Source organism: Nothobranchius furzeri, chromosome 7 (assembly GCF_043380555.1).
Source record: "Nothobranchius furzeri strain GRZ-AD chromosome 7, NfurGRZ-RIMD1, whole genome shotgun sequence".
Taxonomy (NCBI): Eukaryota; Metazoa; Chordata; class Actinopteri; order Cyprinodontiformes; family Nothobranchiidae; genus Nothobranchius; species Nothobranchius furzeri.
In genome coordinates this window covers 30,858,088-30,874,318 of record NC_091747.1, presented here as the reverse complement: position 1 = coordinate 30,874,318, position 16,231 = coordinate 30,858,088, and the positions used below count along the sequence as shown (strand labels likewise).

The window sequence follows — 16,231 nt, the reverse complement described above, 5'->3', positions numbered from 1 at the left end:
TAGTTTAACAGTTTAATTTTTACATTTAGCTGAACTGTGAAATTAGCATCATATGCTGAATTCAGAAACTGATTGCTGAAGCTGCTGAATAGCTTAAGTGAAGCTGAAACTAAGCTAAACTGTCAAAATGAGCTGAATGTATTTAAAGATTTAGAAGCAAAAATCACCTACAAGTGTAATAAAGCTCAGAATATAGATGAAGAATGGACAAAAAATGCTAAACAGCAGAAAACTTTAATCTTTGAACACTGATTAAAAACTCGAAATTTGAAATGTTAAACAGTTGGCATTTGAATGAGAATAGTTTAATGGGTACATTTTTACAATTGGCTGAACTGTGAATTTAGAAACATTTGCTGATATCTGAAAAGAGATGAAGCCTTTAAATCTGTCCTTCAGAAGTGAAATTGGACCTGTCAAACTTCTCATCGCCATTCGAAAAGTACTGCACCGATTTGAAAAATTCAAAAAGCGTGAGCGGCAGAAGGCTTTGATGGTCATCTGTGTGAATTTTTATGTGCCTACCATGAATTTTCTAGAAGCTATGACGAGGATCGGAGCAGAAAATCTCTGTTCCTTTAACATGGGTTTCAGTGAGACAGAATCAGGGTCTCTACTCCTTCTGAGGCTTGTAGAGAAAGAACGGTAACACTTAAGGACAAAGTGAAACCCATTCTGAAAAGCTGACAAAAATTCCTACTTTTTGAGATATAATTTGTTTCGGTACTCCAAACGTTCTGGGTGTTGGATAGAGTTGTTTCCAGAAAATGTGAAGGTCAAAAGTTAGAGTGCGGAATTTTCAGTTTAGAGTGGCGAGAGACATTTTTTTAAATATAAATATTCTCAAACAAATGAACCGTACGACCACAATGTTTGGAGTACAGTCATGAATTATAGCTCAAAACGAAGGTATATCCGTTAGCTGCAAGCCAGCGTGCATCTCATTTCAATCGGTCTTACGGTTTTCCCAGGACAACCAGAATTGGTGCAAAGGAGGGTCACTGCTCCCATCTCTGCCCATTATAATTTTTGTGATTTTTCCTGAAAATCTCAAGCCATACCTCAACTTCTACCTGTGATTTTAGAAAAACTGTAATAGGTATCAAAAAGATTTTTTAACCAGTAATAGCTGAAAGTGTTTTGAGTTTGTTGAAACTTGAATGAAGTCTCTAGGTTAAAGTTAACCTATAAAAGTAAGAGTTCAAAAAAGTGATAGGATTTGGGTGAAAATTGAGCAATCCCATTCATTTCAATGGGACCAAAAATCGCAGAAAAAGCTGAATATCTCAAAAAGTAAAGCATATTTTAATAAGAAAAGTCATTGCCGGCATAAGCTGAACGAGCTGAACGTTTTGATACCAAAATTGTGTAAATAGTTGAAGAATTTTGGAAGTAGTTTAATGCCAAAAAACGTACGGAAGCAGAAAAATAAACTAAAATGGTAAATGGCCTGTATTTGATATAGCGCCTTCTAGAGTTCTGGAACCCCCCAAGGCGCTTTACAACACAATCAGTCATTCACCCATTCACACACACATTCACACACTGGTGGGGATGAGCTACAATGTAGCCACAGCTGCCCTGGGGCGCACTGACAGAGGCGAGGCTGCCGAGCACTGGCGCCACCGGTCCCTCCGACCACCACCAGCAGGCAACGTGGGTTAAGTGTCTTGCCCAAGGACACAACGACAGCGACAGACTGAGCGGGGCTCGAACCTGCAACCTTCCGATTACGGGGCGAGCACTTAACTCCTTTGCCACCGTCGCCCCAACTACTAACTAATAACTATAAAGAGAAACAGGATCACTATAGTTTGAATGCTTTACAGAATAAAAACATCAATTCAGTAATTCAACTACACTGAGTCACCATTTAAAGGCTCAGGAACCCTTTGCAGGCGTTTTCTATTTGCAATTATAACTTTTAGTTGATCTGGGTATAACACACAGTGATATTTGAATAATTATAAGTTTTTTTTATTAAAAGAACTTGAGATTACAGTAATAATATCCATGCTTTTCTGTCTCATTTTTTTAATTAAAAAAATTGTTTTGAGGGCACATTTTCCTGTACGATTAAAATGCCATTAATTTAGATTAATTAGTTACATTAATTAATTGGATGTTGTCATTGCCAATGGATACAGATACAAATTAAAGAGAAAGGGGGGAGAGGAAAGGAAGAAGTGGGGGAGGAAAGTTCACAAAAATAACAAATACAGGATGTACAAGAATCTGTTTCTCGACCTGCAGAAAGAGAGCGAGAAAATAAAAGAGGACACACCAAAATACAGCAGAACATCACTGTGCCAACAACATAAGAATAACAGTAAATTTTTTTTGCAAAGCACACGCTAATAATTCATTCAGGTGTATTTAGTTCCATCCACAGCCTTAGGTCAGGTGTCAAAATTGCCCAAGCACCTGTGTGAACACACGTGCCAGTGTATGTAAGGTTCCTGTACAGGAGTGTCCAATAGTGAGTGTGAGGGGCCATAGACCTGTCCCCAAAGGCCCAAGGAAGATGGAGGAGACCACCGCCAGAGATGCCCCACCCGTCACTTACAAGAGGCGCAGAGGACCACCCTGGGTGCAGCAGCCATGCCAGAGGCCCAGGAGATAACGGCAAGCTCCCAGCCACCCACTCCAGGGCAGGCCAAGCTCGGAACTCAGTGAGCCGGGACCCAAGGGTGCCCAGCCCCTGCATATACCTGACAGAGCCCAGCTGCCCGGGAGCCAGCCGCCCCAGACATGAGAGCTGCAAAGAAGCAGGCAAACTGAGCCAGCACCCACTAGCAGGAAATGTGGCAGGCATTGGGGAAATGTAGCACTCAAAGATGTCCCAGGAGAGGGGAGGAGTCCAAGACCGTATCTGACAGTCACACACTCCCACCCTCATGCTTACACATAAACAAATTTCAGACACTTAAGATCAAACGAAAACAATCTTAACTCACGTGGAATGGTCACACTGTAATGCTGGGGGTCAGATATCAACAACTTCCTCTTGAGTTCATTCAAGCCAACACCTGTGGGTCCTACATCAAACAAAAATACAAAATATGAAGACATATTTTCTGCTTGTAACTTAAGAACAAGACTTGGGGGGGGGGGGGGGGGGTCCGGTTGGGATCTGGCTATTAACCGTAAAGGGCGTCAATAGCCAGTTAAAGAAATTTTGTAAAACGTGCATAACCTAGTATTAAGTCTACTTTCTGTTCTTGGTAGGAGACTGTCGGTAAGTCAGTGCTTTCATCTGTGTTGCAAGTGTCATGCCAAGGTACATGCACTGCCTGGTCATATTTTGTTGGACCACCTTTAGCTTGGATAATGGCACATATTCACTGTGGCATTGTTTTGATAAGCTTCTGCAACGTCACCAGATTTATTTCCGCCCAGTATTGCATTAAAATTTCACCAAGATGATGGTAGAGTCTGACTGCTGCACAAAGCCTTCTCCAGCACATCCCAAAGGTTCTCAATGGGGTTAGGGTCTGGACTCTGTGGTGGCCAATCTATGTGTGAAAATAATGTTTCATGCTCCCTGAACCACTCTTTCATTATTTGGGCCCCATAAATCCTGACCTAGTCATCTCGGAATATGGCCCTTCCATCAGGGAAGATGGAATAACCTGGTCATTCAGTATATTCAGGTAGTCAGCTGACCTCATTCTTGGAGCACATCCTGTTGCTGAACCTAGACCTGGCCAATTGCAGCAAGCCCAAATCATAGCACTGCCCCATAGGCTTGTACAGTAGGCATTAGGCATGATGGGTGCATCTCTTCATCTGCCTCTCTTCTTACCCTGATGCACCATCACTCTGGAACTGGCTAAATCTAGATTCATCAGACCACATTACCTTCTTCCATTGCTCCAGAGTCCAATCTTTATGCTCCTTAGCAATTTAAAGCATTTTTCCAGTTTGCCTCACTGATTAGTGATTTTCTTACATCTACACACTTGTTCATTCCCAATCCCTTGAATTTATTTTGTGTTGTGGGAGGGGAAATGCTCTTAGTATCACTAACGCAGCCCTGAGTTCTGCTATTGTTTTTCTTTGATTTGATATTACCCCAACCTTTAAGTGATCACCAATCATGATTGTTCAGGAGTTTTTTTCTGGCCACATTTCTTCCTCAAAGACGATGGGCCCCTCGTTATCCTTCCAGTTTCTAGTAATGCGTTGTACAGTTCTTAACCCAGTATTAGTCATTTCTGCATCTCCTTAGATGTTTTCTCTGCTTGATGCATGCCAATGATCTGACCCTTCTCACACAGACTAACATATTTTCCACGACCACCAGATGTGTCTTTCCACATAGTTATTTAAGAAATGAGAAGCAGCTCATTGCACCAGTTGGGTTAAAGAATTTGTCACAGCTGAAAGATACATGCAGTAATAATCCAATAGGAGGCTTCTACCTGTTTAGTTAACCCAGGTGGATACTTTTTTGGGCCAAGCAGTGTATTTAACAATATATATGTGCAAGGGGTATTGGCAGGTACCACTAACTAAGCACTCAGAAGAGTTGATTGCCTTTCGGACCCCACTGGGCTTGTCCCAGTTCAAGGTCGTGTATTTTGAACTGCCTGGAGTCCCGGCAATTTTTCAGAGACTGATGGATCAGGTAATATCAGACATGTCTGATTTTGCTGCAGCTTACCTTGATGAATGTGTGTGCTGGTTGTTATCACTAGAGGAACAATTCAGAGCGGGGCCGGAACAAATTACCTTTTAACCCATAAAGGTCATGTTAAAATGATTTTAGCTGTGGCTCCCTGTATTTGGACCTAATATGATGTTACAGCGGTGGCAGAATGGCCATCTGTGAATTCTAGAGAAGAATGGTGTTGCCAGACAACTCAGACTAAAGCCTGGTTTATGCTTCTCCGTCAGCTCCGCAAGGGACAGACACGCACGGATTGACGGAAGCGTTTTGCCCTCATACTTCTCCGTCTCCTGGAGAGTGTTGCAAAGCAATTGCCCGGCAGGACAACAGAGGACGTAGCGCTGTTCTGTGGTATCCTGTCATGTATCGGTCCGAGATCGTGTGTTTATATTGTGTTTTTTGTGTATATAAGAGACTTTTAACACGGACATATTTGTCTCTCATTCTCCCACCTCTTCATGCGCTCCCCACCTCTAAACCCACGTTTCCTGTAATTTCCGTCCACAAATAAAACGCTTGCTGCGCATCTTTTCACTCCTCCAGTCACGGGAGGATGAAACGTTCTTTTAGAGTTTTTTCGCGAGGTATTCTTCAAGCTTCTCCGTGTCTGCAGCTAGTTATCCTCGGCTCTCTTTGCAATGGCGGCGCTGTAAACAACAGCGGCGTCCTGACCAATCACAAGCTTGCGTAATCCGTCTCGTTCGACGGATGTTTAAAAAAGTGGGCTCGACTCCGTACGTACTTGCGTGCCTGCCGGAGCCCTACGCATGGACGGATAATGGCGTTGCGTGTGCTCCGTACTGACGCAGACGGAGAAGCATAAATCAGGCTTAATAAAACAGGACCGCACAACTAGATTAATTTCAGCATCAAATTCAGTGCCAAATTCAATCTTTTCCCCAAGTTGTTGACGATGCTCTTCGAGGGCCAAGGTCAACACCAGAGGTGGTAGAATCTGACACACCTGGTAATGGGTCTTTCCCACTAACATCGGCTCTGCATGGTCTGCATAGCATAGAGTGTGTCCACATTAGAAGCATCCTTTCCAGGGGTGATGCTGAAAAACTAGTTCATGCATTTATTACATCAAGACTGGATTACTGTAATTCATTACTCTCAGGAAGTCCACAGAATGTAGTTAAAAGTCTTCAGCTTGTCCAAAATGCTGCAGCTAGAGTTCTGATGAGAATTAAAATGAGAGATCATATCTCTCCTGTCTTAGCTTCCCTACATTAGCTACCTGTTAAATTCAGAATAGATTTTAAGATCCTTCTTCTCGCATATAAAGCTCTTAATAATCAAGCTCCATCATACATCAGTGATCTGATTGTTCCATACGTTCCTAACCGAGCACTTCGCTCTCAGACTGCAGGTCTACTGGTGGTTCCCAGAATATCTAAACTTAGGATGGGAGGCAGATCTTTTAGTTATCAGGCTCCTCTCCTGTGGAACCAACTCCCAGCTTTAGTCCGTGAGGCAGACACTTTGTCTACATTTAAGAATAGGCTCAAAACAGTGTTATTTGATAGGGCCTGTGGTTAAAATCTGATGTTATCCTAGATCTGGACAAGTGGGGGAGTAGAGGGAGGTGGAGTGTACAGTCGGTAAAGACGGCTCTCCCTTGCCCTGCCTCCAACATGCCTCCATCTAAAAGGCTAAGTTATCCAGAGTTATCTCTGTAGTTATGCTGCTATAGGCTTAGACTGCTGGAGGACATACTGACCACTTTTCACACTCGACTACTTTCTTCTACAATCTGCTCTTTAACTGTATTATTTCCTGCTATTTCAGCTGTTAACTTTATTTTTTCTCTAAGGCCCTGTCCACACGTAGCTGGGGATCTGCCAAAACGTAGATATTTTTCTACATTTTGGCCTGTCATCCACACGAAAACGGAGTTTTTTCACACGAAAACGGATCTTTTTAAAAACTCCGGCCAAAGTGAAGATCTGCGTTTTCTCTGTTTTGGGTGTCTGCGTGTGGACAAACAAAACCGGAGTTTTAAGGTCCGCAACGTCACTTTCCGCGACCTGTGTTTACACTAGCCGACAGCATGGAAGCCCTCAGAGCTGCGCTCGCTTTATCAATTGTCCAAGCGCTTTTTGCTCGCTTGTTTTTGCAAGTGGAATTACTGCTCTTTGCGGAAGACCACAGACGAAGGATGAGGTTAAGAACGGGGGAAGTACTGCCGCCTACAGGTCTGGCATGTCCTTAACAACGTATTTATCGGGGTATGTGTGGACAGAGTTTTGTTTTAAAACGAGGTGGTGTGGATGCAAGTTTTTGGAGGGGCGGATATTCATTTTCAAAAAACCCGGCTACGTGTGGACTAGGCCTAAGTGTTTTTCTCCCCAGAGGAAGCTACAGTGATGTTCTGCTGAGCTGTGGTGGCCTCATGAAGGGTGCCATCGTCTAGCACACTGCTGCTAACCACTTAAACTTTCTCCCTCTCCTAATAACTTCTTGTTTCCTTGACGTTGGATGTGCTACTGCTAGTTTACCCGTTTAACAACAGATTCACTGGGATATCTCTCGCCAAATAAAATATTTACCAAGCAATCACGGTGTAACTATGGACACATTGCTTGGTGTGTGTGTGTGTGCTCTGTCTTCTCGATCCCCAGTGAGTCGTGGAGGATGGCTGCTTATACTGAGCCAGGATTCTGTGGAGGTTTCTTCCTGTTAAAATGGAGTTTTCCTCTCCACTGTCGCTATATGCTTGCTTAGTATGAGGATTGCTGTAAAGTCACCGACACTAGTCAGTGACTTGATGCAATTTGCTGGGTTCCTTATATAGGAAACATTTGTTCTGATTGGCTTAATGAACTGACCTGAATTGGAATGTTTATTATGTGAAGTGCCTTGAAATGACTCTTGTCGTGATTTGGCGCTATCTAAATAAAATTGAACTGAATTAGCACAACCTGCATTTTTTTTTCTGGGTGCAACTGGACTGTTTTTCAACCCTCTTCCAAAGGTGGTCTGCTTCAGGCTGACCAAGACCAACACATACAACACTGTACAGTTGTGCTGTACAGTACTTTGGTCTGCTCTTAAGCTGTGTTTAAACATGCTATATGAATACAATGATATGGTATGGGTATGGTAGCTACAGGATACAGACTCTTGGGTTAAGGGCTTAATGACTTGTATTGAGGGCTAGGGTCTCTGTGGTATCAGGAGGAGTGTAACATAACCAATGTTTAGGCTTTCAGCTCCTACTTACCCACTAGAACCACCAGTCTGTGTTTAGCTCCCCTCTGTCTGCGGTAGGGGGCCACCTCTTCATAAGTGGGCACATCAGCCATGTCATACATTTCACTCTTTTTGGACTCATACATGGACTTGTTGGTTTTCTTGTCTCTCCTGCTTAGACGAAAACTTTTTCTGAAACCAGCTGGAGATCAGGATAACATGGAAGAGAAAACAATGTACTGAGTGAAATTTCTTATCAGGTATCCATTTATATTAGTGCATTCCAACACAACCATCAACTCATTATAGCGGTGTACCTTACGTAACACGAGTCTTGGCAAAGACCTTCATACAGCTCAATGAATAACACAATTCTTTTTGTTGTGGGTGAAAGACCAGCCATTTCCATTGGTTTTATTGGTCTGTGCTCAGTAACATACCAGTCCAGCTGCACAAAGCTTGATCTTTATGACCAAAGCAACATAACAAATTTGTCCTTGAATTACAGATTATACTTTGGTATTTATTCCACTTCACAGACTGTGGCCAACTGACTGTAAATCCTATAAAGTTTGTTTCATTTCTGAAATGTCACTTTATATGTGTCCCATATATTTAAGTGGATTTTTTTATAATAACAACCAATGATTTATAAGGGAAAATCCTGATGATTAACAAGGCTGCCCAAACTTTTGCATCCCGCTGTAGGTAGAAGGATGTTGCTGTTGGAGCCACCAGGCAGGAGGCTGAGGGGAAAACCAAAAAGGAGATTTATGGATGTTGTGAAAGGAGACATGGAGTTGGTTGGTATGAGGGTAGAGGATGCAGAAGATGGGACTGAATGCAAACAGATGATTGGCTGTGAAGGCCCCTGAAGGGACAAGTCTACAGAGAATCAATAGGCGTCTGCTCCAGGTCATCTTAATCAGAACTTCCTACTAGCACATCAAGTCTCAAGTTAATAGTTAATCTGTTTGTATAAAATCTAAATCTTGTTCATGCAAAATAAAAGCTCAGGGTTTTTTCTAATGAAATTTGTATTACTGACATTAAGCAGTTTGCAATCCTGATCTTAAAGCCACACATTAACAAAATCACAAAGTGCTTCACGTAGATCAAAACAAATGTCATAAAATCATAATAAAAACTGTCATAACATTATAAAATACCATAAAACAAATGAAAGATTATAACAAATTTAAATTAAAAATAAGAAAATAAAACATTTAGGAAAAAGCAGCTTTAAATAAAAGAGTCTAGCTGTTTTTAACAAAAGTGTCCAGACTGTCAATACTACGTAAGGATAAAGGAAGATCATTCCAAAGTCGGGGTGCAACAGTCTGGAAGGAGTGATCACCTTGACTTTTATAATCTGGTCTTTGGAACTTCTAGAAGGTTCTGCTGTGTGAACCCGAGGGCTCGGGTTGGAGCATAAAGCCTGGTTTATACTTTTCTGTGAGCTCCGCAAAGGAGAGACGCACACAGAGTGTCGGAAAGTTTTTCACATTCGAACTTCTGTTCAGGAAGCGGATGTCGAAAAGCAATTCCCCACCAGGACAACAGAGGGCGTAACGCTTTTCTGTGGTATCCTGCCACCATAACACTCATTTATGTGGTCCACGATAGTGTATTTACTAATGTATTTATATATTTTGACTTTATAACATGGTCAAATTTGTCCTTCATTCTCCTCCATCCCTTCATGCGGTCGCCACCTCTAAACTCGCGTTTCCCGTCGTATCCATCCACGTTTGCTCCGTATTTTGTACTCCTTCACTCACAGGTGAATAAATGTTAATATTTTCAGACTTTTCCATGATGCGTTCTTCAATCTGTTCTGGATCTGCCGCAAAATATCGCTTTACCTTTTAACGGAGCTACAGCGGTGCTGGTGACGAATATACAGGAAGTGGTCTCCTGACCAATCACAAGCTTGCGGTCTCTGTCACTTTCGACGGTTGCTTAAAATTTTGGGCATGTCTCCATCACCCATTGTGAGCCCGTCAGAGAACCTTTGCGCTGATGCATAATGGCGTTGTGTCACCGCACCGACACAGACGGAAAAGTATAAATCAGGCTTAAGGCTTTAACAGTTCAGTAATATGGGGAGGAGCTTGACCACGTAGAGCCCTGACAATTAGTCAGGATTCTAAAATGATCTCTAAAGTTAATGGGTAACCAGTGCAGAGACATTAGAATAGGAGTGATGTGTGCTCTTCTGTTTGCTCCCGTTAGGAGCCTCACTGCAGAGGGCAATGATCAGACATTCAGTCTTTTCAGAGTTTAACTGGAGGAAGTTAACTTCTAGCCAGCTGGTGTTAGCTGAAAGACACTCTAGTAATTCAGTTGATAGAACTCAGAATCATTAAAGGAGCAGTACAGCTGAATGTCATCTGCATATAGGTGATATGAGACATTATGAAAAATAATCAATTATCTGACCAAGAGGGTGTATGTACAGTAGAAACAACAGTGGACCCAAAACAGAGCCTTGGGGTACCCTACAGAACAGATGGGTAGAATCTGACATGATTTGGTTTATACAGACACTGTAACTTCTGTTAGAAAGGCACAATCTAAACCAGTCTAGAACAGTTCCAGAGATCTCCACCGAGCCACCAAATCTGTTAATTAAGGTGCTGTGATCAACAGTGTCAAAAGTTGCAGAAAGATCTAGCTATACTAACACTGTGAACTCCCCGTTGTCTGCAGCCATCATGATGTCACTGGAGACTTTAAGCAAAGCTGTTTCTGTTGAATGTTTTTTTACAAAAACCAGACTGGAATCTGTCAAAGCTGTTGTGTGGTTGATCTGCCACAACCTTTTCCAATGTTTTAGAGATAAAGGGTCATTTAGAAATGGGTCTGTAATTATTAGGCTGAGATGAGTCCAAACTGGGTTTTTAATGATAGGTTCAACAACTACATGTTTGAAAACAGATGGTACAGAGCCAGATAGTAGAGATAAATTAATAAAAGCCACAATGCATGGGCCAATTTGGTCAAACGTCTTAACAAACAGGGTGTTTTTTTTTCCCCTCCATCAACCTATCCTCATGTAATTCCTTTTCATCTATTAAGGTAGCGTGACTCATGTTGCGAATGACCGCAGTTACCAATTCTTGTCATGTGTCTTGCCCATGTATGTCTGATCTCTGAATTGTGTGTACTGACACTTAATTTCGTTTCTCTGTATGTCTTGCACATGAGGTAGAAATGACAATAAATGACTTTGATTGATTGGTAGGAATAATGTCATGAGTGCACGTGGTTGGTTTCATGCGCTTCTGAATGAGGCAAATGTCCTGAAAATTTACAGGAGTGAAGAAGGACCATGGTTGGGAAGAAGAGCAGACACACGATTAGGTTAAAGGTGAATAAAGTAGAAATTACATCCTGTGGTCAAAATGGGAGACCGCAGTCCTTGGAGGAAGGCAATGCAACTTTCCTACCAACACGATTGACATTAGACTGATTTGTGATTATTTCACTGTAGAATTATTACTTATTGCACCTTTAACTAATGCTACAGTAAGTTATTGAAAATACACACAGATACACAGTGTAATACTTTAGGTGATGTGTGTCAAACAAACACACATCACCTAAGCCTGAGCTTCAGTGTTAATACAGCAATGTAAATTTCCCACAAAGACGGAAGACAGAGAAAAATGACATCTCACCTATGTGGAATCCGCTAAAATAAGCAGCTTCTTCTGATGCAGAAAAAAGAAGCCAGAAGAAAGGCAGAACATCTTGTTAAAAAGAAGAAGCATGAAACAGACATCAACCTTTCTAACCACAGGAAAAAATGTACTGTAGTTAAAAACAAGTGTTGCATACAAGACATGCAATGAATTAGTTCACTTCTGCAGGATAATAGAATTAGCGGGTAGATGATGTAACTTTGTTAAAAGGGAGTATTTCTGTTGATGAGGAATAAGACACAAATACCCAATAAATACAGAGAGCAGAGGTGAGATGTAGCCGAATTATTGGGGGAGGGGGGTTTGAATGTGTACTACACATTTGGGCATTAAAGCAGTCAGGGATGTCAGACAGATCGTACCCTCAAACTCCTCATCTGTGAGCACCAAGTAATGGTTATAGTTAAATTAAAAAAACAAAGTTAGGTTGGGATAACGAGAGCAAGGCAATGAGGAGTAAACCTACCGGACTCCACAGCCACCTCGTCTTTGAAAGCAAAACAAAACAACAGACAATTAAAACCAGGATCTAATAGAACCAACCACAAAACCAAATGAGTCATGGTTAGGGATGGGTACCTTTGACATTTGAATCGATCCGGTACTAATTCCCGGTACCTACGAGTCGATACCAGTACTTAACGGTACCAATTTTCGATACTTTTGAGTGTTTATTATTTTAATTCTCTTTTATAATTAAATATATATTTTTCTCAATATGTAACCATATTTGATAAATATCACAATAAATAACATACAACTGTTTGTATTTTAACATTGTCCTTGTAGTTTTATAAGCTGATAATAAAACTGAAGCAAACATCTTTACTGTGAACAAAATTTACTGTGTATCTTCATTCCTTTTGCCGTCTTTTTTCATTTGATTTTTCCTACTGGGAAGTTAGAATTTCCGAGGAGAAAGCGAACGCACCATTAGCTGATAACAACGGTGGCAATGGAAGCTAACACATATCAAGCTAACGTTATCTTTAACAGTTTATTTAGCTGCTGGAGCAGATTAAAACGATGATGCCTCACACTTATTCGTTTTCGCTGGTTTCATCTTCACCCAATCACCCGTCGCATTTAGTAAAGTAAAGCCAAACTTTAGAGCGCGTTCATGTTCTTCTAGTCGGAATTTCGGAGTTCCGAGGAGAAAGCGAACGCACCATTAGCGAAACGGAAGCTAACATATCAAGGTAATGTTATCTTAAACATTTTATTTACCTACCGGAGCAGATTAAGATGAGGATGTCTCACTTAGATCGTTGTCTGTCGCTGGTTTCATCATCACCCAGTTACCCATCACATTTAGTGAAGTGGACCCAAGCGTTAGCGTGCGTTCTTTCTACCATGCTCTACAACTTGCTCTCAGGAGTCAGGGACCGACGACATAACGCTCTTGCGCATGCGCAGCTGTCTTGGCGAGTTCTCGTTATGAAGGATGGGTACCGAAACGAGGCACCGTTTGAAATGACGTGAATCGGTGCTCGGTCGGTACTATGGAATTCGGTCGGTACCTTAAAAAGTACCGAATTCAGTACTCATCCCTAGTCATGGTAGAAGGGAGTATCGTCTTCTCAGAGTTAGTTTTTTTTACCAGGTCATAATGATGATAGTGATCTAATCTTTACCAAGTATTAGACAAATCAAATCTAGCATTACGTGGGGCTGGGCAACATGAACCAAAGCTTTTATCTCAATAGTTTTAGCTGAATTCTAACATACCATACATATCTGTAAAGTGGGCTGGTACGCACCGGTACACAAAACCGTCACTTCAAACTTTTACCTCTCAAGAGTACCGGGACTTGTCTTCCAGGGTACAGAGAGTACTGGCAGTTTCTCCGCTCATTAATTAGTTGAAATCTCCAAGATTTCTTCAAAAAATATATAAACTGTTCGTCTCCAGTAAACACCAGCCATCCACAGTCGCAAATGCGCAAAGGAGGTGCATCACTGCTGTGCAGCGTGCCGCACATACAGCACCATCAGCTCTCAACAGGACAGGCTACAAGAGGGGAAAAGATTAGACGCCGTGCACGTTCCTGCAATGACTGACAGCAGCGCCTGGCCAACCCGTGGTTTAATGCACTGACAGGCAGGTGGATCCATAAAGGTGGATGACATCCAATTAGCAGCAGCTCAAGAGGTAATCAGAGGGTTGTAGGATCGACCCTGGCTCCCGGAAGATAATAGTGCTGTTGTGTCCTTGGGCAAGACCCACCTGGCCCGCTGGTGGTGGTCAGAGGGACCGGTGGCCCCTGCGCTTGGCAGCCTCATTGCTGTCAGTGTGCCGCAGGGCAGCTGTGGCTAAAATGTAGCTCATCACCATCAGTGTGTGTGTGTGTGTAAATGGACTCCCATTAAAGCTAGCGTTCTACATACACCCGGAGAGAAACCACATACAGGTGCTGGCCAGTAAATTAGAATATCATCAAAAGGTTGAAAATATTTCAGTAATTCCATTCAAAACGTGAAACTTGTACATTATATTCATGCAATGCACACAGACCAATGTATTTCCAATGTTCATTACATTTAAATTTGATATTCATAAGTGACAACTAATGAAAACTCCAAATTTGGTATCTCAAAAAATTAGAATATTCTGAAAAGGCTGAATATAGAAGACACCTGCTGCCACTCTAATCAGCTGATTTACTCAAAACACCTGCAAAGGCCTTTAAAAGGTCCCTCAGTCTTGTTTTGAAGGCACCACAATCATGGGGAAGACTTCTGACTTAACAGCTGTCCAAAAGACAATCATTGACACCTTGCACAAGGAGGGCAAGACACAAAAGGTGATTGCTAAAGAAGCTGGCTGTTCGCAGAGCTCTGTGTCCAAGCACATTAACAGACAGGCGAAGGGACGGAAAAAATGTGGTAGAAAAAAGTGTACAAGCTCTAGGGATAACCGCACCCTGCAGAGAATTGTGACGACAAACCCATTCAAAAATGTGGGGGAGATCCACAAAGAGTGGACTGCAGCTGGAGTCAGCGCTTCAAGAACCACCACGAGGAGACTCATGAAAGACATGGGATTCAGGTGTCGCATTCCGTGTGTCAAGCCACTCTTGAACAAGAAACAGCGCAAGAAGCGTCTCGCCTGGGCCAAGGACAAAAAGGACTGGACTGATGCTGAGTGGTCCAAAGTTATGTTTTCTGATGAAAGCAAGTTCTGCATTTCCTTTGGAAATCAAGGACCCAGAGTCTGGAGGAAGAGCGGAGAAGCACAGAATCCACGTTGCATGAGGTCCAGTGTAAAGTTTCCACCGTCAGTGATGGTGTGGGGTGCCATGTCATCTGCCGGTGTTGGCCCACTCTGTTTCCTGAGGTCCAGGGTCAATGCAGCCGTCTACCAGGAAGTTTTAGAGCACTTCATGCTTCCTGCTGCTGACCAACTTTATGGGGATGCAGACTTCACCTTTCAACAGGACTTGGCACCTGCACACAGTGCCAAAACCACCAGCACCTGGTTCAAGGACCATGGTATCCCTGTCCTTGATTGGCCAGCAAACTCGCCTGACCTTAACCCCATAGAAAATCTATGGGGTATTGTGAAGCGGAGGATGCAATACGCTAGACCCAACAATGCAGAGGAGCTGAAGACGACTATAAGAGCAACCTGGGCTCTCATAACACCTGAGCAGTGCCACAGACTGATCGAGTCCATGCCACGCCGCATTACTGCAGTTATTGAGGCAAAAGGAGCCCCGACTAAGTATTGAGTGCTATACATGCACATTCTTTTCATGTTCATTCTTTTCAGTTGGCCAACATTAGAGAAACAAACATTTTTTCATTGGCCTTTAGAATATTCTAATTTTCTGAGATACCAGATTTGATGTTTTCATTGGTTGTCACCTATAAATATCAAAATTAAACGTATTAAACATCGGAAATACATTGGTCTGTGTGCATTGCATGAATATAATGTACAAGTTTCACGTTTTGAATGGAATTACTGAAATATTTTCAACCTTTTGATGATATTCTAATTTACTGGCCAGCACCTGTATCTATAACATGCATAGAAGCCTAGGATGGTAACTGTTACCTACTGAGACGATGATCTGTGGTAGCGGTCGGTGAAGGATCCACAAGAACTCAATGGGATAACAGATACTGAGATCCATTCAAGGTCAAATAAACAGGTATACAGGCGCTGTACTGTCTGTCATGGTGAAGAGAGTGCTGAGCCGGAGACAAACTCTTGATCCTGGTCAATCTCTGTTTCTAGTCAGTGTTGATTCAGGCCCTGTCCACATGTAGCCGGGGATCTGCCAAAACGTAGATATTTTTCTAGGTTTTGGCCTGTCATCCACACAAAAACAGAGTTTTTTCACACGAAAATTGATCTTTTTAAAAACTCCGGCCAAAGTGAAGATCTGCGTTTTCTCCGTTTTGGGTGTCTGCGTGTGGACAGACAAAACCGGAGTTTTAAGGTCCGCAACGTCACTTTCCGCGACAAAAAAATGCTGACATCACGTGTGCGACCTGTGTTTACACTAGCCGACAGCATGGACGCCCTCAGAGCTGCGCTCGCTTCATCAATTGTCCAAGCGCTTTTTGCTTGTTTGTTTTTGCAAGCGGAATTACTGCTCCTTGCGGAAGACCACAGATGAAGGATGAGGTTAAGAACGGGGGAAGTACT

At 42.4% G+C, this 16,231-nt stretch overlaps 1 protein-coding gene across 5 annotated transcripts in view; it reads right to left on the bottom strand.

Moving 5' to 3' along the window:
* mpp7a (MAGUK p55 scaffold protein 7a) overlaps positions 1-16,231 on the bottom strand; it is an 87,228-nt gene that overhangs the window by 12,912 nt on the left and 58,085 nt on the right. For 3 of the 5 annotated variants that reach the window (XM_070553024.1, XM_070553021.1, XM_054751507.2), the window contains 4 exons: positions 12,041-12,061; positions 11,551-11,583; positions 7,899-8,069; positions 2,958-3,038 (listed from right to left, as the gene is read on the bottom strand). In XM_070553024.1, coding sequence (XP_070409125.1) covers positions 2,958-3,038; positions 7,899-8,069; positions 11,551-11,583; positions 12,041-12,061 — 306 coding nt within the window. The remainder of the gene's footprint in view (positions 1-2,957; positions 3,039-7,898; positions 8,070-11,550; positions 11,584-12,040; positions 12,062-16,231) is intronic. The other 2 variants (XM_070553022.1, XM_070553023.1) reach the window with 2 other exon arrangements.